Consider the following 27,825-nt stretch of genomic DNA (forward strand, 5'->3'; position numbering starts at 1 on the left):
GTTCTGTATACACACTAACATATAAGGGTATACTTAGTGTGGTTACTCCATGTTTACTAGCTATAAGATTAACGTTACATCACTCTTTTTCACTTCTTAATCAGTCAGCCAGAGTGCAGATATTAGATTCACAAACCTGAAACATCATCCATTTCTTCACTGCTGGTGATGACATTGTTGTCAGCTGCTGATACTGCTGCTTCTGCTGCTGCAGCTTGTGGCACCTGCTTCGATGAAAATAACTTTCTAATATCCATAACTTTATAGACTATTAGCTTAAAACTTGTCAGGCTCTAGGAAGGATCACTTCTTCTTCAGGGCAGGGAAGGCTACGCAGTACGCAGGCTAATGTCGCGCAGCGGCTGCCTCTCTGGTGGACTCCGGTACTGCACATTACTCCCGAGAGATTTAAAAAAAAAAAAAAAAAATGTTTTAATTTTTTTTTTTTAAGTGAAACATCCGGGGCTTTTCAGAAAACATCCGGGGCTTGAGCCCAAGTAGCCACCCCCTAGCGCCGCCACTGAATATAATAGTGCTTCTTTGTCAATATGACAGACGACCACACTTATGCAGTGCTGAGGTAATGTTAATTCATCATTTAATATTAATTCCTGATGGATATAAGAGGGATACATTAGCAAACATCTGTATATATCTAGGTATCATTAAATAATGCTGTCAGATAAATGAAGTACACAGTAATAGTCAAGGTTATATTCAATATTCTGCACTTACACCAGCTGATAAGATATTTAAAACGTCTTTTGTTTGTCCTGAAAACGACATTTGAGGATAGGCTATTTATAGATGGTAAAACACCAGTAATACAATCTCCGGACGACATTTGAGGATACACACAGGCTATTCTGATAATATATTTAAAACGTCTTTTGTTTGTCCTGAAAACAACATTTGAGGATACACACAGGCTATTTATAGATGATAAAACACCAGTAATACAATCTCAGGACTCTTCGATATGGCTTTGATTCAGGGGCGGACTGGCCATTGGGAATACCGGGAGTTTCCCCGGTGGGCCGGTGCTGTGTGTGGGCCGGAGGGCCAAAAAAAAAAAAAAAGATTCTTTTTTTTTCTTCCTAAATCTCCTACCAGCCCACATTTGTAAGTGTTCCGGCCACTCCCTTTTTTTTTTTGCTTACCTAAATTCTACCGGCCCACATTTGTAATTGTTCCGGCCCATACCAGTGGGGTGTGGCAGGGAAACGGGGTTCAGGGGGAGTGGCTGTACGGCTGTACCCGTAGGATAGAAAAGGGGGAAGTGACGTCTGACTCAGAGGTCGCACGGCTGTGGAGAAGAACGTGTTGCCCACAATCTGTTACTGAGTTTAGGCTAGTTAGCTAGCAGGTTTACTGTTTTGGGTGCAGTCACTTTTGCCTCCACTTGCTGTTCAAATAAATGTTGAAAGAAAAAGTAAATCTGTTTACAGTTCTGTTTTATATGGGTGTTGAAGAAGAAGAATTGGGAGGGATGAAACCCTCTTTAATGGTCACACATGCAGAGCACACAGCACACACAGTGAAATGTGTTCTCTGCTTTTAACCCATCCTAGTACCAGGAGTCTAGTACTAGGAGCAGTGGGCAGCTATTGTACAGCGCCCGGGGAACAATGGGAGTGAGGGGGGAAGGGGGATGTCCGGTGCCTTGTTCAACCTCTCCAAGTAGAAGTCCACACTCCAAATGTAGGTCTGGTCGGGGACTTGAACCATCGACCCTATGGCTCACAGTCCAAGCCCCTACTGACTGCAATAGATTTAGTCCCTAATTTTGCTCTCAAAGTGCACCAGATTGATGGATTTAACTTCAACATTTAAAAAAAAATCTTCCCGGAGGAGCTTGCCCCCAGACCCCCCTAGAGGAGGTGAGGTCCAACACCTGCCCACACCCCCTGTTAAATTGTCTCACCAACATTGAGGATGCTTCCTACGCCCATGTTTTATTCCATGTGTCAAGTCAGGCAAATTGGGTCCAAATGTTCATCAATGATCTGTTAACATTAAAATCACTACATATATGCTGTAACTATTTTGCTCTGGGCAACTCAAGGGCTCAGGTAATGTGATTACTATATGAATAATTGTCCAAAATAACATAAAATGCATAGGTTTTTTTGTTAAGTAACATACTTTCGTCGCCGGCCGGCCGATACATGCCACGCATTAAGTGGGCCTGTCTGTCAATTAAGCCCCGGGCCACTTTTTCCCCCCAGTCCGCCCCTGCTTTGATTACAGGATTGTATACTTTCAGTCAACAAATCCTTTGGAAAGACAAAAAACAACTATTCAATATCCTGCTTTAACCCGACCGCTATAACTGCGGAAGAAGAAGTCAATAGCCGCTTTCACACCGGAGTACTTTTCCCACTTTAGTTCCGATATAGTTCCGAAATGTCGCGTTCACACAAAAAAGAGCCGGAACTAGAATTAGTTCATGAGAACCTTTTTACCCCCTTTTCCGTCCCTGCTAGAGAGCAGGGACTCTCATGCGGCTCTCTTGTGAGAAAAGAGCTATATTTCTGATTGGCTGGGCAGATTGCAAACCAAGCCCCGTAAAATAAAAAAAATTGTTGTGAAGCCACCATTTTATTATCCTCGCATTAGCATTATTAGCATTAGCATTAGCCCAGCGCAGAAATGCAGAGAGACTAACTTATGGCAACACAAAATAAAACATGGGAGCGGTGGAGATGAGGAGGTGTCGGCGTTTTGGCGATTTACTCGGAAGGCTTCAGTAGAAGCAGCTGCTGGGAGTCCCAGCAGCTCCTTCTACTGAAGCCAGTCCCTAACTCCGGGGACTTCCGGCCGAGGATTTTGGGCGGCAGTATACGCCGTGAAGTTGTTTGCGGCCTGCCAGTAAACCCAAAGCAGAAGAAGTGACGTCAGCGGCTTCATTTGCCTAATCCACCCCCAGGGACTTATTCCGGTGTGAGCGCGATCTGTACTTAGTCCATCTCTTTAGTTCATCAGAACTAAAGAGTTCTGATGAACTAAGTTCTCATGAACCTTTGTGGGAAAAGTACTGTAGTGTGAAAGCGCCTTATGACGCTATCGCGTAGAGCAGGGGTCGGCAACCCCTGCTGGCACGCGGCACCGTAACCAGTGCCACACTAGGATAAGTGGAATAAGTGTGCAAAATATTGAAATTGTATTTTCGGATCCTGAACGAGACCGCCGCCAGAGCGCATCTCCCCGTTACCTGCAGAAGGAAGCCATGCACTCAACGCAGCCCCGCTTTCTTTAACTCCAGGCGACTTTCTGCCGCTTTCCTCCGTGGTGCAGTGCTGATCGTTTCACCACGGAGGAAAGCACTTCACAAATTGCTATCCCATAAGGAGCTGTACACATGCCGCAGTTTTTGCGTGGCTGTGTATTTAGTTGAAAGCCCAGTGGCGATCTACTCATCTCTCATCGAAATAATATGCTACAAAGGAGCGGACAGGCCATCTGTGTGTTGAACTTTTCTGTCGGCTTCCAGACCGTAGTCGAGGGCAGAAACAACAAGCTTCAGGTTCAATAACCCACTTTAACTTAAATGACTGGAGAGAGGCGAGCTCTTCTTGTGAGGCCATTGCATTTATTTAGCTGTTCTTCTGTTTCACAAAATACATCACAGACCTCTGTTTTTCTGCTGCCTCGTTTCACTTCCAGAAACATACACACGTTCCCTCACTGTCGCTCTACATTCCACAAACACACATGCACAAGCCACACCCCTCTCTGCAGATACAACCCGTTTCGTTCCCGTGTAAACAGCGCAGGGCCGGCTCTTGGCATAGGCAGTATAGGCGAATGCTAAGGGCGCATCAAACTATTGGGGGGGGGGGGCGCCAAAAAAAAAAAAAATAGAGTTAGACATTTTTAAAAAAATGATCGTATACTAACAGAACTATGCCTATATGCGTACAGTGCGCATAAACTATGGCGCACCCCCCACCCCCCAAAATCAAGTTGAACTGTCCCAGCCCCAGTCAAAACCAGAGGTTTATGTGAAATAGTTCTTTTTTTGAAATAATGGTTTTAGTGTGCAATTATAGGTTTTAATTTTGTATTTGTGTTCATTTAAAATAAATCAAACTCCCAAAAAACGTATACAGCTTCTATTAACATTGGAATTTAAGCAGCCACGGGGGGGGGAGAGAGCTTTAGAGAGCTCTCTCCTGAAAGACTGAGCGGCTCTGATAACCTCAGCTCAGTGAGGTAAAGGCACACATATGATCATTATAGTTGTAAAAAAACAAGATATCGTATAGTATAAAATACTATATGACAGTAAAAAAAAGTTAACAAAAATACATTTTAAAAGGGGAGTGATTTGTAAAACATCCATAAAGAAATGGAAAATCTGCTTACAGTTCTGTTTCGGGTGTTGAGAGATGTATCCATAGATCTCTTCGTGTTGCTCTCAAAGTGCACCAGATTGATGCTTTTAACTTCAATATAAAAAAAAAAAAATTAAAAACATGCCCCCGGACCCCCCTAGAGGATGTTAGGTCCACCCCCCACTTAAATCATGTTCAAATGGATAGGATACTAAATACATTTACACACATCTTTTGTCCATACCTTTCTGTTTTGGTGGTCATGCCACAACCTTGCACGTGCATGCATGCACAGTCATAGTGAGTGTCTGCATTTTGGGGGGGGGGGGGGCACCAGCTAAAATCTTGCCTATGGGCAGCAAATTGGTCAGGGCCGGCCCTGAAACAGTGCCTGAGAGTTGTGTTCTGATGTATTTTCAGGTGGAGCAAAAGGTCAGCAGCAGAGAAGGAGAGGAAGAAAAGCAACAACTCCACAAACGCAGAGCTGAAGCAATTACTGAAGCTTTACTGAATAACTTTGTCAGTAGGCGTTTATTTTAATCGTGGACAGAGTAAGCCCTGCTTCCAATCTTTATGCTAAGCTTAGCTAACCAGCTGCTAGCAATACAACAGACATTCCGAAATGTACAACTATTATTATATAATCAACGCTTAAATAAATTGTTAACAAAAGTGCACACACACAAACACACACCAGAAGACACAAATATAGATTACTGAATGGCCCAGAGACCCAAAGTGTCTGGCCTTCATCTACAAAACGTCACTCAAGAGACAGAAAAACCAGGAAGAGACAAAAAAGACTTCAAGGACTCACGAGACTATGAAAAGAGGCAAAACAGCCACCAGGAGACACAAGAACACACAAAGAAATCCGCTTCAAAGAGAACAAAACAACTAAAGGGAGACACAATTATGACCACAAAAAGAGACAAAGCAGTTAAAGCATCCAACACACTACACAAAGATGCAATACAACAAAGTGACACGAAACAACTAAAAAGAGACAAAAAAACAACACGGAGAAGCAAAACCAACTACAAACAGACACAACACAACTGCAAGCAGTCACAAAACAAATACACACAACATACTACAGAGATGCGTTAAAACAACTACAAAGAGACACACAATTCCATCTATTACACATAAACACAAGACAGTAAAAAGAGACAAAACACAGGGGAAAATATTGCTACAAAGAGACACAATGTGATGACACTTGGACAGAGTAGGACAAAAAAAGACACAGGACAAGAACAAAAAGAAACTATATGTGTCCTGCTCCTATAGGAGAGTTGTTGGGGTCTCTTGCATGTCCGGTGGTCTTTTTTGTCATGGTCATGTGTGGACATGCTTGGAGGTTGTGTGGGGAAGTGTTAGCGAAGCATCTGAGGCGAACAGGGGGAGAACTTAGGTGCAGAGAGGAGGAAGTGAGGTATAGGCGAGGAGAAGGGAGACCATGAGGAGATGGAGAAAGCAGGAGTAGGCGTAAAATAAAGTAGGAAGTGAAGTTACAAAAATGAGGAGGATGAAGGATCCACGCAGAGCAGAGGAAGAGGAGGAGTGTGATGTATGGAGGCCAGGAGCGATGTGACAGCAGAACCATGATGTTTGCTATTGTATGGTTATGTTGCCTCTGTGTGTGTATGGTTGTGACAATGTGACAATCGCATGAAATGCTTCACCCACGGCTGGCCTTCACCTCCCACACACTGCCACTCAAAGTAAATGAGCAGAGGAGGGAGGGAGAGAGGGAGAAACAGTGGGATGACTGATTGGGTAAGAAAGAAGAAGAAAAGGCTCTACCTAGAATCACACACTTATTCTTCCCCACTTCATTTCCTCTCCCTCCGCTCTTCAGCTCAGCCCGCTCCTCGTTCTCCAGTTGAAGCTCTTGAGTAATTACTGCTACTTTCTTTCAATCCCCCCCACCTCTCTGCTGCCTCCTCACAGCTGATGTAAGTGCTGAAGGGCCCTTCATTAAGGAAGAAAGGAGTGTGGGGGAAAATATGTGAATGTGTGTGTGCGTGTGTGTGTGTGTGTGTGTGTGTGTGTGTGTGTGTGTGTGTGTGTGTGTGTGTGTGTGTGTGTGTGTGTGTGTCTACATTGGTAAAAAAAAAAAGTCCCTGGCTGTCTACAGATGTCCTCTTATAATTGTAGTGTGTGTGTCCATTCGTGCGGGAAGACACACCTGTTGATTGGCCTTCCCTTCCTTCTCCGGGTGTAGAAGACGGATGGCGGCTCGCAGTTTACCGGTAAACACGGCGCCTCTCATCACCCGCGGCGGTAACGGGTCTCCACAGCAACGCCGTCACGCGCCAACCGGGAGCGAGCGGTGCGACAAACAAACTGGAGCTGCTCGAGGCTGCAGCCCACCACCGTTCCTCTTAAAGATCGTCTATTGAGATGATCCTCATGATCACTCTAGAAATACATTTACATACTTTTCAATTTTATTTTATGATATGTATAGCATTATTACACAAATATCTATTGATTTAATTGGGGGGTTTCAATTTCAGCTTCATGTTCACACACGTCAGAATTGTTGAACATATTCACTTGATACTGAATTTGTGGTTTGACACAACTATTTTGATAATCACTTTCAAATTATATTTCCTCTTTTTGAAGCAGACAGGTTTTTATATGAGAATGGATCCAGGTTTTCTTATTATCTTATGCATATAATTACATTGTATGCCTATATGTCCTAAATTCCTTTATAGATAACATAACTACAGTATTAATGTATTAATTGAAAGGATAGGGCTGTTATGATAATTGGAAGTCATTTTAAGACCACTTTATATCAAGGTTATGTGAATAATTATAGTAGAGGTCCATGCCTTAAATAATGTTACAGACCGGTAATAAAATTATCATTAGAAGCATCAAAAATAAAGTTTCTTGTTAAAAAAAAAAATGCATTAGGCTACAAAAATAAACGATCAGATCTTAGAATTTATATTGATAGCGTACATAATGAATGTGTAATGCGATCAAAATAGACCACGGACAACTAATTTTATATTGAGCAAATCAAATATTAAGTTAAATTGTGTTTGCAAATGGGACTCAGTTAACATAGCCAATATTATGCTAAGTGTAATACACTTTCCTTCAAGGCCACTTCTGGACTGAAAGGGAAAGTGATTCTTCCAAAAACAGACGATCTTTGGCAACAAGTGGGCGTTGAGTTCCTCACCCCCTCCCTCCCTCCGTGGGTCAGCGTGGGCGGCCCCGTGTGGCAGGAGGAGAGCGAAACACGACACCCCGACAGAGAAAGGGGGGGGGGGGGTTGTTGAGAGAACACGAAGAAGTGAGTGAGTGAGTGGAAAAAGAAAAAGTGTGTGCCGGAGAAAGAGAGGGGCAGAGAAAGAAGAACAGAGTTGGCTTTGCTTTTTTAGTTGCTTTCAGAAGCGTCGTTGTTTGGACTGTCGGTAAGGATGGTGATGTGGAGGAGGAATCGACCATGCGACACGGTTGCAACAAACGGGATGAACATTTAGACTCTCCGCATTCCGCTGCTCCACACCGACCGACAACAGCACGGCTCCTACAAACTCAGCGCCATTCAGACCCGGGACACTGGATTTCCCCCCAGGCTCGGGGCAACTTTTCGCACAAGACTCCTTGTACTTCAACTTAAATACCCCGTCTAAAACTTTTTCAGCAAAAGTCAATGTGTCGAATTAGAACGCCGAGCCGCGTGTGAAGTTGGCGGTTAGTTCTCTGAAGTTGAAGCGAGCCCATAGTGAAGACAGGTACTCCTCTAACACTTGCGAGAACAACACCGGAGGAAGGAGTGGGGTTTCACTGCTAACTTCGCTAGCTAATTTAGCTAGCCGCTAGCCAAGTCTAAAGTTACGAGTCAACGGGGAAAGTGTCTGAAGCAACAAGCCGAAGACGACAACAAAGATGAAAACGTCGGCAGACCCGGGTAAGTTTAAAGGCCTACATAAGAAGACTTTATTTAGACTCTGCTTTTGTTCTTCACATGAAAACAACAGCGCCTGACTCCTGCAGCTAGCGGATAGCATGCTAACAAACTCCGCTCCACGGGGAAAGTGACTGAATTATGGCGCTAGGGTTGATCCATAAAAGCATCTTGTTGTCGTTTAATTAAAACTATATAAGTAAATCATGTTTACTACCACGTCGTAGAACACATATAATTGATACATTCAACCATAAAGGCTATGTTAAACCTTTCCACGATATCTTGCTTTAAACTATGCTGAGCTATTTACAGTGAGTACAGTGGGGTTAGCATAATTTCCCGGATAAGTAAGGAGTCAGGACCAAAGTGCACCAACCCTCACTGCGATATTGTTGCATTTTTGATTTTGTTGATGTTTTAGTCGAGACCACTACAATCCAGTGAAGAAAAAGCTTCACTTGTAACCAGCACCACACGTGTGTGTATAATGGGGACCCTTATTTATCACTGCATCCCATCATACAGTGAAGTGTAGTAATGGGACTGAATGATTGGATCGGGAATTCACCTCTGATACGTCTTTATTATCTGGGTTATCTGCGCTCTTGAATAACAGGCTGCCTCCATTGCTATTGTGTGGTACTCAAATTAAATCAGGGAATATAGTTTGTGCCTTTGTTTACGCTATTGTGTGTTTTGTATACTTCCTGTGAGGTTCTTTGTCTGTAAACCTGCTACACATGCGATAATTGTATCCTGGTGGATTGTTTTACCAGCGTATTAAATTGTTTTACTAAGCTGCTTCAGAAATTCAAAAATATATACTATTCAAAATTATTCTAATGTTTTCAGCCGTTTTTAATGTGATTTGAAATTATTATGATTTTCTTTCCATATCTCGTGGATTCTCCTACAGTGTGTCTGCTCTTCAAGACAGTTTAGTCCAAAGTTGTGTATGGTAATCTTGGGAAAGAGATCCAATAAACATAATGGCTGTTTAAGAGGGGAATGCCACACCACAACACAACATCATAATTAGGAACTTGTGAGTCTCTGCACTGCTTCAGATAACTTTTCATATCACAATACAATTATGTGAAAACTCAAGCAGCTTTTTCACAGAGAGAACTTTGTAAGATCTTCTAAAGCCACATGGGTATGCAATAAAGTGCTTAAAATAAGCTTAAATGACCATTTTTATGATTTGAAGTTCCGTATGGGTTGCATAGCCCCAAAATACTCTTATCATATATCACATCAAGCAAAACATTATTGGCAGGCAATTACTAATCAAACATCCATCATGTGCACCCAATACTAGAAAGAAGAATAATAATAAAGGTTCCTAACTGTAGCAGTTTCATTGCATTTTTACAAATGAAAGTATTCTGCATATGCAAAATTAACTGTTCATATTCTGACCACCACTAAGCTTAAAGGTGTTCTAAGGGTTGTTGGGGTGTGTGCTAAATGAAAGTCAGCGTGCTGGTAAGTTCTCAGTAGTTCCTATTTTAGTTTTGTGACTTCCTTTTAATTTCTGGGGATTGAGAGAAAGTGAGCCACATCCTTTAATGGAACTGTGTAACATTTATAGTGACATCAGTGTGTGTGGTGTTCGCTATTAACTTTGACTATTTTTTACAAAAACTTCCCAAATTGGGACCAATGAAGTACTTTTTATCTTATCTTATAAGGTGTATAAGTAGGTCCATGCTAAGGTAAACCCTGTTCAGTAGCCACATCACATTATGCATTGAGCTACACAGACCCTTTGTCTGTCTTCCCTTCAGTGATTGAGCCTGTTGACTACTTTATGTATATATGGGTCAACCTCCACTCCACTATTCCTATCAGGAAGTCAGCAGTCTGGCCCCACCAGCTCCAATTTTCCACTTGTGTTACTCCTTATATCAACACAGCGCCACATGTGAGACGTCACAGCTGTAGACGGCCAGCGAGCCAGCACGCTTTGTTGCACTGTGTGAGTGTGTGTGGAGTGAAAGGAGCCATACATGAGCAATTAGCTGGTGTTAAGTCTGGTGAGGGCTGGGCTCCTGTTTATGACTGTGAGTATATGTATGTGTTTGTGAGTGTAAATGTGTGCAAGCCCATATGTCTGTCAATGTGTGGCTTTACCTGACATTGATGTGGTCACAATAAAGTGAGTGTTTGACCATTACCAACAAGACCAAATTGCTCTTGAGGAAGACCATTTGGCTGTGGGCAGTTGAGTCAGCCCATTATAATTACAGGAAGAACAACTAGCCTTTATGCAGATTCAAATAGCTCTAATAACACTGGTTATAACAAAGCTAATGAACCACAGGCTCATTTTGACAGAAGAATGACGCTGTTCGTTTCCTTTGGGAAGAACTCTGTTGTGTTACTGTCTCAGTTTTATACTGAATTATGCTGTTGGCAGCAGCAAAGACGGCCCAATTACACTACAGGTTGAGGCCGAGCTGTTTGTCTCAGGGAAAGTTTGAGAGGAGGTGATGGAGAGACATAAGTGTATACAGGGATGTGGCTGTGTGGTCTCTGCAATTCTGGACACCCTGTCTCCCTGAGCTTTAGTGCAGATTTGCTGTAGTGTCAGGTGGAGGCAATGGGTCAATTTTATTTAATAATGCAAAAATAAATAGTTTTTCACTATATTACGCCTAATTATAGTCATCAAAATATGCGTAAACTCTTAAAATGAATCACTGGAATCACTTAACCTTACATTTTTTGACACATCATTTTTATGAAATCAGAACTTCCAGATACAGTAATCATAAATCATATGGTCTCCCTTCATAAATGGAGGAAAAATCTAATAGTAACATAAGGTTTTTTTATTTATGATAATGCCTGTATTTCCTCAGTCAAGCATTTCTTTCCACATCGCTACAATGAAAGTGAGTGAGACAGCCTTTTCAATTCAATCAGCGATGATATTCAGAATGATAATGGAAGTTCAGCACGATTCACTTTTTGTTAGTGTTTTATCCACAATAAAATGCTATAGTCCCATGAGGCAAATAGATGATAGATTGGTTTCATTTAGTTATTTCTGGCAAGAGCCTTTGTTTTCCTAAAAAAGGGTTCTTTTCATCTTAAAAATAAGAATACTTAAAATCGGATCTAATTGTTCCCAGTACCATTCAGGTACATGCCAGTGTTGCATTGCTTTCCAATAGACATTCATCAGGACAGAATCCATTTAGGAGGGAAATATCTAAACCAAAAAGCCCCTAAATACCAGTGTTCCTCCCTTTTCCCTGGTTTTCCTGCCATTATGTAGTTACTGTGAGGGATCAGGTCAAAGCAAAAGGTTGACCTGATCACATTCCCGATTGCTACCGAGCCGAGTCCGTACATGCAGACCCTGGAAAACACAGCACAGTGACGTCAGCATTTCTCTGGCGTGTTGTCAAGTGGTGGCCCGGGTCAGGGTTGCTACGATCATCTCTCGACGTTACTGCAGGCCTTTTTCCTGGAAGTGTGTATGTACAGTGGCTTTGGTGACCCATACAAAGCAAGAGAATAGACAACAGGTTGCACGAGCCTGGGCATGCTGGCCAAACAAACACTGGGGCCTCTAACACAGGAAAGCATGGCAGTCACTCTGAAAGGTGAGTGTTGATGGACATCCATGCCTGCCTTTTTATTTTACATTAGGTTATATAAGATCCAACTTGTGCAATGTTTTTTTAAATACCCATCCAATATTTTGTCTATCTTCAGGTACTTGGTAATGGTATACTAATATATTTTGTAAGTCATGTTAACCGATATGACAATCTGATTGCTATCAGTTTTGATTGTGTGAAACTCAACCATGAGGCTAGTTTATTCGACTGCATATTTCAGCTGGCCTAAGCGCCTGGCCTATGGGCACTGTGGTGGTTGTTTGGTAGCTGCACAGATATATCACGCAAAATCCAGCTTCTTTTAGTGTGAACAAGTACTTTTCAAACATTTGTAATGTTACACCACAGTAGTTACTTTTGTTAAGTGTGGTAATTTTTTTTCTTTTTCTTTTCTTTTTTTACAAGTCTTTTTATTTCATTATAGTGTAAAGTAAAATTTCATTTATATTGTAATTTCACAGTACCACAGTACACTCACTACACTCCCCCCTCCCTCCATCCGCACATGCCCACATGGACAAAACCAAAAAAAAAAGTGTGGTCATTTCTGATTTAGAAAACCTAAATAAAGTTTAGAGAAGAAGCTGCTGCTCCTATATTGTCTGCCACCATGCCAGACATTTATATTGATATGGTATGTTCTGAATTCATGTTATTGTGGCGCCACATTGCTCTAAATTTGACCTGTAATTTGTAAGAATGATAAAAGTACACATTTTTAAAAGAAGGGCATACCACAAATAACTGTTTCTTACAGTTATTGATGTTCTGAAGCTATATTTTTCAGAAGAAGACACACCTGGAACCACTTTTTAGTGCACAGAATGTCCTCATCATCTTAAATGTCTCAGTCAGCCGTCCCGCTTGCTTTGGTGTCTGTGAGTGTTTATGATTGAGTGAATCTGTGTTGGCTCCGTGACCGTGGACCCCCAGCAGGGCAGATGAAAGCACAAAGCAGGTCAAGTGGAACCAACGACACACTTCACTGAGCAGATAAGCAAGGCTTTTGCAGCATTTAAGATATCTCTGAAACACCTGATAGGGTACAGGGTTTCCGGCTTCAGTAATGGTCGAACACACACTTACAAATCCATTTTGCATAAACTCTTCTTATGCCGTTTAATAAATATTACATCTAAAGGTTAAAGCTGTCTACCATTTGCCCATCAGACTCTTAGATTTGTAAGTAGGCCTTGAAAGCCATAGTTCGTCAAAAACTGCAGTTTTTAAGTGCCCTTGGAGCTCCCTGAAGGTTTTCGAATCAAACCAAGGCTGAGAGAGACAAAGTGAAAAGGTAGGTTTGTGCTTTGTCTGAGGCTGTTTTGGCTGAAGTCAGCCTAACCAAAGAGGTGTGCTGTGTTATGGCTATCATCTGTGGTTCGTGGAGAAGGAGTTGGTTGGTTTTGACGTTGTTTATGGCAGTAGGATTGAGGTAGGCCTGAGTCTGCCGTCTACACACAGCAGAAAGGATGAAGGGACAGACTAGGCGTGGTCCTGTATGGCTCGGTGTAATGCTGGCCACATTGCTACGGTCATTGCCAGTGCTGAGAAGTTACAACCAAGTTTCTGTCAAAGCATAACATTCACCAAATGCCATATGTTGTAGGGAGTTTTAGCTTAGAGCTGCAGTAAGATGTAGTACACAAGGTTATGTTCAGTCAATTAGAGACTTAAAGTAGGTGGCAAGATGTAGTTTATAAGCTGTTTTACAAAGAAATGGAAGCGTTGACACACACTTAAAGCCAACCATGACATTCATTGCGATACCAGTGGAAAGTCTTCAGCTGAGTTGATTTAGAAACCCGTTGTAGAATGATGCAAAATAAATTGGATATGTGTTTTCAAAAGGGACCACCAAGAGCCACTGAGGGAGAGTGCTGCCAGCCGGTTGCAGAGAGAAAAAGAGGCACAGTGGGGATTTTGTGGTTGTTTGGACTGAGTTGATCCAACCCAGACTTTTCCGGCCCATGCACTTGTTGGCGCTGCACCTGCATTTTAGACCACACTGCTTGATTGAAAATGTGTGATGTCCAGCTTTCAGAAACACCAAGCACCGTTTTTATTCATAATCTCACAAATACGAGGCTTGATACTTTTCTAAATACTTATCTCTACAAACCCCACTTCTTATGTAAGGGCAGGGTAGGCAAAGCTACAACTTTATTGAGACCAAATATAAATGATTAAAAAGTCTCCGTTCTGTGTGTGACTTTGCTGAGCTCAATCATAAGTACTGCCCAAGATGGGGCTGACACTGATTCAGATGACGGCAGATAAATGCTGCTGTAACTTCCTTTATTGGACATGCACATGCTTAAATTCATTTTATTGGGAAGATCTTTCAAAAATGCATGCGCATGACAAAGAGACTCCAGTGTCAGTGTGGTAGCAGTCTGCAGGCTCAAAGAAGATATTAATTGTTAAAGTGTCCTTTTATCCCAAGCAATTAAATCAAAAGCAGAGCCACATGTGGGGCTCGCTCTTGCCAGCATGAAAGACATATTTATTACATATAAAACAGACAGTTTCCTCCAGCTGATTTTTAGTTATTCCTAAAGTACCACAGAACAAGAAGAGTTGCCTTGATCTCACAAAAAGGTTCTACTCAGTAACATCAGTTCAAAAGGCTTTATTCAACCCTGACCTTTAAGTTCTTTGCAGTTAAAATGCTCGTATGAAATCAAATAAAAAAACAAATCTTCCAATGTTTTGACTTGATAAGTAAAAAATGGGCCGAAGAACACATTTTCTGGCAGTTGTTGTCTTGTCTGAGACCTTCAGAGTGAAAAGATAACCTGTCGAAGTCTAGGGGGAGAAAATAGCGAGCAAATGAAAGAGATGGCTTCAGCAGTACCGTCTTTTTTGTCTGTGTTTGCTTCACTCATTGGTCTTTTGGGAACCCTGTGGTCTTTTATGTCACAACTTGCCCTGGGACTCTGTGGCTGTGTGTGTGGCGTGTTTATGATAGATGTGACTGCGTGTGACAGTGCTTGTTAACCAAAATACATAAAGTTAGCTAAAGACTAATTGCCTAAAAACTTTTTCACACTCCCAACCACACAAGTGCATTCTCACACACTTCAGACAAGCATGATCTGCCCATAATAATTTAGATTCACATACACTTGCATCTTCTCTTTATCTGCAGAACATAGATACAGATCATTGCTGACATGGGTCAATGAGGAAAAGATTGAAGACAGAAGACTTGAAGACATTCAGGGGGAGGGGTGTTTACAGGTCTCAGTATGATGACATAACAGCCACAGTCATCAGCCACATGACATAGTAAACCAGTTGCTTGCAAAACATTGTTTGGTTTTCAAAAATCTGATAAAACAGCAGCTTTTTGCCAGATCAGACATGCCACATTTTTTTTAATGTATTCCCTATTATATCTCTCACTTCCAATAGTCAAATTTAAAGAAAAAAAACGTGGAAACCAAATGGTGTAAAAATTGGGAGGGGATGAAATTTAGTTTTTCATTTACTCAAGGTATATGCTTCTATGGAAGAGAATAACTTGAAACAGCTGCCAAGAATGATACAGGGAATGCAGGGGCTGGGCTTGTCTTATTGGCTACTTCAAAGGTATGCCATAAATTGCATTAGTGATAAGAATGGCACCATTTGATCAGCACCACCAGTCGCCCGTAAAGCTAAGTTTGTTCCTTCTCCTAGTCTGTCCTTTCCTTATCACCCACAGCACACAATCTCTGTAAATGTTCCTCATTACAACTTAAAGTGGGATTCTTCAAACAATCTTGGCCAGCTTGATGCTTTAGGAGTTCATATGCTTTAATTATATGATGATTGAACTAATAGAATCAAATGGTCTGACTGAGAAAGCATGCTGAATCATTAACCCTTGTCTGACTTCACCTGTTGTATTTATTAAGTGAAAAGCCCATGTTTATTTCTTGGCTCCATAAGAAGTTAAATATGACCCATTTGCTCTCCCTGTTGGTAGTTTGAATCCCCCCCCCCCCCCGGCCAGCCGTGGTGATGAATGAGTCAAGTCTCTGTTTTTTGTTGAAATGTGAAAGTCAGTGAGTGCCTCAGACAGACACTCACTCATCTCGCCCACTCACAGCATGCACACTTTATTAGGGGGCCCGGACCCCCCACATGCCATGAAAACGGGTGATGTCTGTCTTGCATTATCACACACACACTTTTAATTTTCTCACTAAAGCTAGCTAGCGTGGCTTGCTCATTTGGGCTGCCATCTCCCTGCGGTGACGCCATCGTGCCTCTGTCTTTAATGTTTTAACACAGGGAGCGAGCCACTCAGTCTAGAGACTGAAACATCCAGCTTTAATGCAATAGACTGAGGAATTAAGACTGCGGTGGCTCTGCCAATGAGGAAAGGCTGACTAACACACCCAGACATCACACATGCAGAAAGTCCCTCACTGGTTCTATATTTTCAGGGACTCAGTCATCCAGAGCGAAATCACTGTGATTGTACTATAAGCTACAAGTGGTACACAAACAGCATCATAAACCAATGTGGAAGAGTGGCAGCGTAGAACCATAGAACTCAAATGTTGACGGATATTCTTTTTATTCTGTGACACACTTCAGCTTTCGCTGCATGGTTTGTACAATGAAATACTTGCCCTGTTCAGCAGCAGTGCGAGGTAAATTGGTTTTGGTTTTGTCCAAGTTGATCTAATCAATAGCAATTACCAACACAGTGAAGGATGTTAATCTGGCATGTATTTAAAGTGTCAGGCATGATAAAAAACACTTCATTGACTGAAAAAGGCACATAACTTACCAATCAACAGGTTTTTCCGAGAGCATTGATCTATACTTAACATTGGCAACCCACATTGAATAGTTACCAATAGTCAAAGCTGCCTGACCTTTTATCACCTAATGTTTAAAATATTCCTGTGTTTTCAAGCGTTGAGATAAACACATGTTATATTTGTATAAACCGACAAAAAGTTAGAAGTTGTCCTTCTAACTACAACTTAGAAGTACTTCCTATCATTCCTTTTGAGGATCATATGTTGAATAATCCCTCTGAGGCACAAAGCAAACGCTATAAATAAAAATTGACTTGACTTCTCTTAGCCAAGAGTGTTAAGGTAGGGACACACCAAAGAACTCACACAGACGGACCCGACTGGTGTGTCTCCTCACGTCTCGGCCAACAGTCACACTGGAAAACACCACAAAGACTTCAGCCGACAGTCAAGTAGCACGTACGAACTGCGCATGCGTGAGTCGCAATAACTCTCTTACCAGCAGGTGGCGGTAGTGTGTATTCGTCATTCAAAAGAGGCAACAACCGGAAGACAGATGGCGTGATAACCGAGAGAAGAAGAACAGACTGCGTGATAACCAAGAGAAGAAGAACAGACTGCGTGATATAAAAAAACAACAAAAAGCGTGTGCGTTCCATTTTCACTCTACAACGAAGCTCATGGGGCTTTCCCGAACCTGTGTCGAGAGCTGGAGTTAAATGAAATCTCAGACTTGCCTTCTTAATAGTTTGTTTGGGTCCCTCACTTCCGTTTCGCTTCTCATGCACTCATTCGCTAGCTGAACAGCCAATCGGAGTGATTTATTTGATCGACAGCCTTTGGCCGATTGCCAAAGGCAATATAGGTTTTCGGCCAAAAAAGTGTTGGCACGTCCGAAAAGACCCAACGGTGCGGGACACACCAATCTGAGTAGGGCATCACGCTCATTGTCGGCCTGACATCCATCGACAGCCAAAATCGGCTTGGCTTAAATCAGTGCACAAATATGCACATACCTGTCTGATATTTGCTCTTGGTTACCCTTCTGGCTATGATTTAAGATTAACGGCTTCAGGAGAATTTAGATGCACTTATTTTAAAATGTAAACGCAGAAAGTATTGATTTGTTTGATTCTCTACTTCTTGTTTTGTCAAATCAGTCACAACTCGTGCTGGTCGTCCTGCTAGTCGTAATCAACAGTGGAGTCTCTTTGTCTGTGTGGAAAATGCTTAAAGGAAATCGGCATTCTGGGAAAGAAGGAGGGGGAGACGAGAAAAGGGGATGAAATTTGATTGGCAGGGAGTACGAGAATGAGTCACTCAACCAGCTCTCTGGATTTGTGTGTGTGTGTGTGTGTGTGTGTGTGTGTGTGTGTGTGTGTGTGTGTGTGTGTGTGTGTGTGTGTGTGTGTGTGTGTGTGTGTGTGTGTGTGTGTGTGTGTGTGTGTGTGTGTGTGTGTGTGTGTGTGTGTGTGTGTGTGTGTGTGTGTGTGTGTGTGTGTGTGTGTGTGTGTGTGTGTGTGTGTGTGTGTGTGTGTGTGTGTGTGTGTGTCATTCCAACAACTAAAGTTACCATATCTTGGTTGTTGGCCTCGTCACGGCTCGTGTGTGTTTGCGTGCATGTGTGTGTTGGAGGAAAATGAAAGTCATCTGGCAACCAAACCACAACACAGAAGCCAGATTTAAATGCAGATATTTATCTTCTCTTCTCTTTGCTGCTCTGAAGTCTCCTCTATCATTCCATCTCTAGTCACACCAGCTTCACAACGGCATCCATCAGTTTCTGACAACTTGGATTGGGATTATTTATTTAGGTCGTATAAGAGTCAAGTTTGTCTATCGTGTTTTAAAGTATGTCTTTTAGAATCTCTTAACTCACAATGGTGCCAGCACAGCTCCCCTTATCTATGTCATTTAGTCGTCATGCAAATAATCTATAGCAACGGTCTTTGTGATAGATTTGAATCTGCTCAGTAAGTGAAGAGAGTTTCACTTGACTTCATATTTCCTCTTTCTAAATATTAGTCTTTCCTTTTCATCTGAAACAATGGATTCGATGTCTTGCTTTCTGACTTTTAAGGAAGCATTAGAGCATGTTTGTTGGTGTGCAACAGATACTCAGAATCAGTGCACCTTTGCATGGAGACTATTGTCATATCTCGTTTTTTTCTCTCGCCTATATTTCTGTCAGTCTGTCTCTATTTCCTACTCATTACAATTCAGACGAGTGCACACACACATCTCCAGTGAGGCTGTCAGGTAGCCAGGAGCTCATTAGAGTTGAATGTATTACAGGGTTTTCATTGTCTGGAAGGAGAGCATGCTCAGACGGGTTTCAAAGCATGTGTACATGTCGCTACCTCGCTGCACCTGAATCTGATAAGCCTAGAAGCTGCAGATTAGAAAATATATATCGTGATTGTTGTTAGTTTGTCACTAACACATCAGTGATCATTCTTAACCGTGAATATTTCCTTCTTTACTGCATTTTTGTGTTCTCCTTGGGGCGGCAATACTTAAGTCAAACAATTTAGTGAGATGGAAAGTACAGCAGTTTCATAAGAACGATTCACAACAAAAACAATGACTTTGAAATCCAAAAATCAGCTGTGAGGGCCCTGCTGAATGCAACATTAGCTTCTCCTTGAATGCACGGAAACACACAGAGCTATCTGAATCACAGCCTTGGCTGCCTCCGAGGTGCTGCAGAGTTCTTCAGGAAGTACCAGGTTTCTGTCTTGTGAGGCTCAGGCGTCCGCTATGTCACAGATTAGACGATTCAGCTGTCTCAGTTGGAGCTGAGGTGGTTTATACACTTAAAAGCTTCGCTGTGCCGTTACTGCTATGACATTCAGTCAAACTTTCAGCTTTGTTTTTTCCTGCAGACTTGAGAACACAGCAGGGCACTCATCAACACTCATCCTAAATGCTGAGGCTTTGTTTAGTTTGGGTTCCTCACAGTCTACGGGAAACACAGCACAAGCTATTTGGAAGATTTATTACTGAGATGGAAAATAACCACATGATCCCTTAGACCCAGTGGGCTGGTATTACGCCATACAATTCAATGATAGCTACTTGAAGTGTTAGCAAGTCTTCCAACAAACAGTTACTCATCATTATCTGCACAAATTTAATCTTGAGCTAGTTGTTTCATATTTGATAGATCTTCGGGAAGCTTTATGTTTTTGTCTCTCTTTCAGATCCTTCATTGAAAACACTCATCACACTAGGGCTGTACCCAAATATCTGAATATTCGTTCGTTGGAGTACTATTCGGGTTTTAATTTCGTTATTTGGATATTCTTTTTTTTTCCTTTTTTTTTCGTACAAATTTAATTTATTGAAATCTCCAATATCAACTTAAGAGCTTGTTCTTTCGCTTCCCGTCTGATGAAAGGACCAGGATTGGCTGGATCAAGTTAGCTACCTAGCTAGTAGCAAGCACGTTAGTTAGCATTACAGTGTTTTTATTATTACATGTTTTTATTAGCCTTAACTTGACGTAACATCAAGTAACCCAAAATGTTAAACAGTTAGAGTAGTAGTCATATTTCGTGAACCCTTTGAACAGCACTGTCAGACCGGTGTGATCAGTCTATAATACACCATTTAAACCCGGGGGAGAAATGCTAACGCTATATTAGCACCGGTGATCTGTTCTACTTCATGCTATCTGCACAAATGGTTGACATTAAACATTAAAAAGATCAGACAGTTCAGAGAGAATCAAAGGAAGGCAAGCAGGCAGCTTTGCATGACATTCTTCTGGACGTGTTGATAGTGAGGGTAGCCAATCACTTTTTTGACAAGACGGTAGTAACGGCCATCTTGGTGACTTGTGTTGTTGCGCGAGACCAGAGATGTAGTTCATTGAGCGTTTTACACAAACAAATGTGTTACTTCACAGTTTTACGACACATTTTTATTTTTTTGACTTGCAAAATTATCTTTTAAATTGACAAACGTCATATGTGTAATTTGTTGCACAATTCAAACGGGATCGAAAGATAATCTTTCTCTCTCCATTGACTTCAATACATAATTTTTCCAAAATAAGGTCCCATGGAGGTCCACTGGAAGGGGAGGGACTTTGCCACTCTATTCGGGACAGCCCTAATTCACAAATACCTTTGTCTTGTTTCCCCTTATCTTCTGTCTGTTTCTGTAAAGCTTTTATCTTTTACTCTGGCGTCATAGTACTCTTTCAGTGTCTTTACTCCTTGAGTTGGAAATAAACTTGCAAGCACACGTTTCAGCCAACATCTCATATCTCTAGTATATGGTTTTCTTTTTAGCAAGACACATATTTCAGTTCTTATCTCTCCTCCCTGGCTCTGACCCTGTCTGCCCCCCTTCCTCTCCCAGTCTGTTTCTGTCTGTCTCACTGCGAGCTTAATGTAACGAGGGGTCATGTGAGAAGCGAGGTGAGGCTCACGCCATGCACCTGCAGAAGGCCATCCTCCTTTTTCCTTTGATCTCTGCTGAATTGTGTTTTTATTTTGTCCTTTTTTTCTTCGCTGTCTTTCCACCTGATTTCCTCCCCGTCCCGTCTGCTCCTCTCTGACTCCTCCCTGGCACTAAGCCACTGGCTCCTAGGATCTAAACTCCATCCTTTAAGGGTAATTATCAGATCAACTCAATGAGGAGCAGAGGGTTTTAAAACAGTACTTTGAGGCTTAGGACTCCTCAATGAGGCAGTATTAGATTGTCTGTTGTAGACAGGTTGTTTACGCAGCAAAGTAATACTGGTAACCCAGACAACCAGGTCCATAGGTTCATAATTTGGACTTTAAAATTGTTTAAAGTACAGAATTTCTACCGGAGAGAATTCAAGACCAAATGATTATGTAATTTTGAGTTTTTAAACATCTTTGCAATCAAATGTTTAGGTTAGATTGGAACCTTTTCCTATTTTTCCTACAATTGTTTTTATTTGTTTGTTTTTGTTTTTCCTGAAAATGTGGAACTTTCTGCGTCAACGCCCAACGGAGATTCCCTTTTTCCTGCACTGTACCCAATTATTTCCTGCCTTTCTGTGTTGTGTTGTCCTGATCTCATCCCTGATAAAACCCCATCCAGATTTCAGCAGTCAGCCAGCCCCCGGCCATTAGCCTGGCCTGTTACCTCTGTCCGTCGCTCTCCGTGCCCTTGAATCATTACCCTGCAGACAGACACACTGACCTTTGCTTCGCTAAATATAGTCCCACTAAAGAATAGAAGGAAGGGAGGGAAATAAACGTGGGATAGATGGATAAATGGAACAGCATGTTAAAGAAGTTGTTGGGGAAAGCACGTAGAGTAAGGGGCCATTTGTGTTTAGTCTTGTGGCCTTCTGGACAATACCCCAATGATGGCTATCTGTTATTAAGAGCACTATTAAAAGTGTGTTGACGTCAGCGTCCCTAAGAGAAGCAGAGCTGTGTGTTGAAGCCCCTAACCCCTCCACTGTGGCTGCACAGATCCTGTGTTTTTCTTGGAAAGGAGAATGCAGGTGGCTGTGGACCGCTGGCTAATGGCAAATTAGTTTTCCTACGCCGTACTTGGCTATATATAGAATCCAATGGCCTGAAATGGTGTGTTTCACCTCCGCCTCGCAATCAGAAATTCTTCCTGTTTGGAGTGGGGACTTGCCAGATCGCACAAAGGGCTTTGGGTTTGTTTGTCTACTTCAGCTTTGCCAAGCTAAGATTTCTGCACCTAGATATTTGCTGCTTTCGATCAATGCCGTTGGTTAATATAAAGCGGGTGTAAAACAAGCAGTGTAATGTAGCTCACAATGATCACCACTAACATATCACTGGTTTTTAATAAGGACCTATTCAGGGGACACTAGCTAGAAGCTAGTAACAACAGGTAGAGTTTGCTTGAATCTCAATTTCTTTCTTTGAAGCCGCACGTCTATATCTAGTCATAGAAATTGTCATAGGTGAAAGTTGGTCTGACCCAAAACTAAAGGACTGCTTTTTGTCCATAGTGAGGACAAGATAACAAGTCATCAATCTCTTGACTCCTACATCACATCTACATTCCTGTGTTACCTCATCACATGTTCAATTTGATGCACTCTTTCTCTGTCATTTTCACTACCTGAAAGGGAGTTTGTGCCAAAAACCACTTACTCACAGTGTATAGTCATAATAAAATATACTCTTAACTAGACGGGTGTCCCTTTCCTCTTGCCTAAGGGCTGAGAAATCTAAACATTGAAGCCAGTGTTTCCGCCAGACCAGGGCTGAGAGAGGGCGTCCACCCCGAGAGGGGGGGGGGGGGGGGGGGCTTGAATTTTGAATTGAGCCCTCCCTTATAGATACTGTCTTTTTACGTTGGTGAGACGGATCATTTGGCTCGGCTCTCTAAGAAGAGCCCGCTTTTTCGGCTCCCCAACGGCTCTTCTTGTTACCACAGTTTACCACGGAGCCTCAGTTTAAACGCTGCAAGGCTCCGGTGCTCGCAGCTCACGCGCGTGCACCACTAGCACTCCCCGCTCAAATCGTGCACGTTCCGTGTTGTCCTGTAGCAGGCGCCGATGTCGGGGAAACGATCAGCAATACTCCGAAGAGACTCCTTTGCCCCTCCAACAGAGGGATGTCCTTGTCCTTTTTCCTTTTCGTCATTTCAAGCAATAAAAACTCTTGATCTTCTCTCAAATATTAATTTGTTTGGACGCCCTCGGCTCAAGTTCATGGCGGTCCGAGCTGAATAATGGCGTCAAATGACGGTAAGACGGCCCCCTAGCGGGAACGCTGATTGAAGCTCTCTTCTAGTTCTAATAGTTTATTCACAAGTACAAAATGTGTCTGTTTTGTAAATCCTACTGCTTTTATCTATCCTTAACCCTCTCCCGCTGTGTCTTGCTTTCTGTGTCATACTTATCTGTTAATCTCACAGCTCATAAACCACCAGCTGTAGCAGATGCACCTCTGACGGCTGGACCCTCAGTTGTGCATCTGTCACACAATCAGCTCTGTTGTGTGTTTTTTTCGCTATCTGTCTCTGCTGTTTCTATAAATCTGTTGCCTTTGAATTACATCAAAAGAAACACCATGAATGTGAATAAATGTTCTCCAAGCAAAATAACTTGGTTACCTCACAAGTGAATTAAAAATTAAATTTGATGAATTACCCAGCCCAGGATAGTTGTAAAACAAAGCTTTTCCAGTGCTTACAGGAGCGTCCACAGTGTCCTTCCTGTTGTGAACACATTGTGACAGCGCTGTGGCCCCAGGTCTCTGCTGGTCAGGCAGCCTTAGACAGATCACACCCTCACACTGCAGCTCTCTGGATCTGCGCCCGAACTCTAAACTCTTTTGGCAACTTTCTGTTATTGAATCATATTTTGTCTTGTCCGTCGTTACTCTGCTTTTTTATTTTTAGCGCTAAAAGCTTTTGTTGCTAGGAGACAGTATGTCTTAGGAGAGGCTGACCGAAGGAGGGACAGAATGAAAGAGAAAGGAAAGAAAGAGATGGCAGTGTTATTGAGGGGGAGAAAAGCGGAATCTGTGAAAGCCGAGCGACGAACGAGCGAGCTATGAGTCAGCAGGGACATCTGCAACACACACATGCAGTGGGCACGGTTGCTATTCCTGTGTTCTTTGTCTGTTTGCTCTGTGCACCCACGCATGAACCCACTTACCTCTCCCCACTAACCTGTGTTGTGTGTTTGTGTACTGCGTGTGTGTGTGAGGGCGATATTAACCCGCCCACTTAGATCTAATCCACTCCTGTCGTGCATTGTATGCGTCAGTCTGTGCGTGTGCCTACAACGTACTGTGCACATTTCCCCAGCATTCAACAGTGTGTACCCCATTATACAGCAATGTGTTGTGTCTGCGTCACAACGCCTAACCTGTCCCCACTGACAACAGCCTTATTGTCTGGTGCATGAATCATATGCTCGTACCCCATTAGTAGTCGGCCTTCAAATGGCTATCACAGCCCAGCTTGGATGTCTTTTGGTTCACTCTCTGAGATCAGATAGCAGCATTTGATTTATTAGTCACCGGGACTCGGTTTTGTTCTCCTCCTCCTTAATGCCTTTTGAAAGATTTCCTTGAGTGTTGCATTCAGAAAAAAACAGGCCCTAGATGTGATACTCAAAGCCACCTTATTTGCCAATCGGCAGAGTCGCGCATCACTTTCTTTTATATTCTGGCATCACCAATATCCTGCTCAAAGAATAGAAAAGTGACAAGTCACATCCCTCACTGGTCAGCAGGGTTGGAATATGTTTAGAAAATCGTTGAACTGGCCACCATCAGCACAAAAAGAAGGTGATTCCTTTTCCATCGTGGACTTAAGAAAGTTGAAAATATAACTTATTCAACTCTGACCCACTGTGAATCTTACAAAACTGGATGTCTGTTGAAAAGAAAAAAGGTCACAGCTTGAATCTCGACAATCTCTCCTCACAGGGGAAGCAGATTTCAGCTACTCAACTTCAGCAAGACTTTAATCACAATGGAGCAACAAGAGTTAAGTTGACTGAAAGTTAAGACCTTTTTGCCAATACGCAGACTCCTCTTATGCACTAATACATAATAATATGCCTCCATCACTCGAGTTGTACTACACAGTAATATGACAACACTGCATTGTTAATACAAGGTATTACATTTGGAAGTGCATTTATGTTGCTTGCTCTCTCTAGGAGCAGTGTTCTCATAAGTCTTGGTGTACAACATTTCATTTGATGAGGTACCATTTCCAACTTTAAGTGCATTTCTACTACACCAACTACTATTACTGCTACTTCAAACACTACTTTGTATAGCCTACTACTATTACTACGGCTACTATTAGTATTGATTGACGTAACAGACACACTGCTGCACTTTGTACACCTGATAAGGTACTTTTGTTACTCCGTGTCCGACTTGGTTAGTTTTTCCATGACTCACTTCACTTGACTCCATTTACACCTGCCATTAAAATCTCATCTGTATCTGATTAAGGGTAAACACGTGTTCAGGACGGATGTAAAGGCACGTTATTGGTCCAAACCTGATCGAACATATCAGTGCATTACAATCCAGATAAGCAGAGTCCGATTTTTGAAAATGTTTTTTTGGGAGAGAAAAACCCATGTAGGTAGGAATAGGGTTGCAAAGGGGCGGAACTTTTCCAGTAAATATCCATGGGAAGTTAAGCTGGAGAATTTTGGAAATATTCCATATTGGAAACTTTCCATGGGAATAATGGGAATTTATGGGAACTAACTGGGAATTGAGGGTAAAGTAATCGAATTGTATCATATCCAAGCATAAATATAAACATTTTGTTTTGTCATAAGAAAACATCCATGCAAAATTATACAACAAAAAAACATGACATTTCAACAGTATGTAGAACAGAACAAGTTTTAATTATTTTATTGAACAATCATTTGTTTCATTGAAGAACAAAAACATGAATGTTGAGTTAAATTACTTCTAGAAATCATCTGTGCATGTGATGGAGGAATGCACAGTGTCTGTAGTGGGTGTGGTCTCAATAGCCATGCAGTAAGCCGTGTGCTATGGCATGGATATTCAAGTGTACTTGAATGGCATCTGTTTGTTTTAGTCAAGATGATGCTAAAATATACTTTCCCCAACTATATTTAAGTTCCCTATGAAGAGCCAACCTTCAATTTAGAAAAATCCCAGTTTTTTTTCTTTGAAAATTCCCAGAACTTTGCAACCCTAGGTAGGAATGTCATGACTAATTTTGTAGTTTGTAGTCTCTTCACAAAAACACTGATTGCTGCTACCAGTTTTTGCTGCTTTAACTGATCCACTGGGAAGAAGTAACTGCATTCCAGCAGCTACAAACTAAAGAATCATTCAGAAATCCTCTGGTGGCAGTTGTGAGCTTTTGACGTTTTTAAAAAGCTCTAAAATGACCCTCTTCACCCATTTTGAAAAGTAAATATCAGCCACGCTTTACATTTTTAATGATCCGACACCTGCTTTTTTTGGTCTACTCTTTTCCCCAACCTATCTTTAAAAGAACACACAATGCAGAAAACAAAGGCACACACACATTGAGTAAATGGAAAAGTCGTAATTGATTTAATTACCATCTGCGCACCATATCCAGATGCCGTTCACTTTACTCTGGGATTTAGTTGCCAGGTGTGTCTTCTTTGTTTGTAATTCTTTTACAACCAATTTTTTCCCCTCTGTTTTTTTATGCCCAGTCATCTGCTCTTCTTTTGTTCTTTAGTTAAGTTTTGTTAGGGTGTTATTTTCTGCTTTTATAGACCTGCCCCGCAGCAGTTTCCTATCAATATGTTGACGAGGCAATAAAAGTACTGAAGAAATGTAAAAAAAATCCCTGTTTGATATGTCAGATTAGTGGGCCTGTATAGACCCTGATTACATCCAATGGGATGCAACGACTTTCAAAACTGTGTCATGCGCTACCTATGATACTAGGGTTAATAGGCCACATCAAACCGGTGTCATAGTCTGTCAGCCTTGAGCGTATCATTGTTAAAAGTTCACTGTCACTGCTATATAGATATGATAGACTTTGTAGAGTGTGGGAAACTGATTGTAACCTCGGTATTTAGGATAGTGTGTTACTTTACACTTACATAAACACACACATGCACACACCAAATTCAGTATTGTTATATTGTGCCCACATGTTTCCCACCCTCTGCTTTCTCAGCCTGATTGCCAAGACACATCTGGTCCTAATGAGGTGTGTGTGTCTCTCCCTTTGCTATGCAGCCCCTCAGCCTGGCCTTGTGTTGTAGTTGTGTTGAGTCTTTTACTGCCACCCACTGCTTTACAACTCAAAGCCTATACTGTGTGTGTGTGTGTGTGTGTGTGTGTGTGTGTGTGTGTGTGTGTGTGTGTGTGTGTGTGTGTGTGTGTGTGTGTGTGTGTGTGTGTGTGTGTGTGTGTGTGTGTGTGTGTGTGTGTGTGTGTGTGTGTGTGTGTGTGTGTGTGTGTGTGTGTGTGTGTGTGTGTGTGTGTGTGTGTGTGTGTGTGTGTGTGTGTGTGTGTGTGTGTGTGTGTGTGTGTGTGTGTGTGTGTGTGTGTGTGTGTGTGTGTGTGTGTGTGTGTGTGTGTGTGTGTGTGTGTGTGTGTGTGTTGATAGTTATAAAACCAAAGCTTATATTTTGTCTGCACATATCTCAAGGCCTGGTTATCTGTTAA

General features: G+C 42.0%; 1 protein-coding gene across 1 annotated transcript in view; it reads left to right on the forward strand.

The window, feature by feature from the left end:
• The first annotated feature begins 7,552 nt into the window (after positions 1-7,552).
• erf (Ets2 repressor factor) overlaps positions 7,553-27,825 on the forward strand; it is a 40,873-nt gene continuing 20,600 nt past the window's right edge. The window contains exon 1 of the mRNA XM_079655340.1: positions 7,553-8,283. Coding sequence (XP_079511466.1) covers positions 8,262-8,283 — 22 coding nt within the window. The 5' untranslated portion in view covers positions 7,553-8,261. The remainder of the gene's footprint in view (positions 8,284-27,825) is intronic.

The sequence above is a fragment of the Notothenia rossii genome (genome assembly GCF_949606895.1).
Source record: "Notothenia rossii genome assembly, chromosome: 10".
NCBI classification, from domain to species: Eukaryota; Metazoa; Chordata; class Actinopteri; order Perciformes; family Nototheniidae; genus Notothenia; species Notothenia rossii.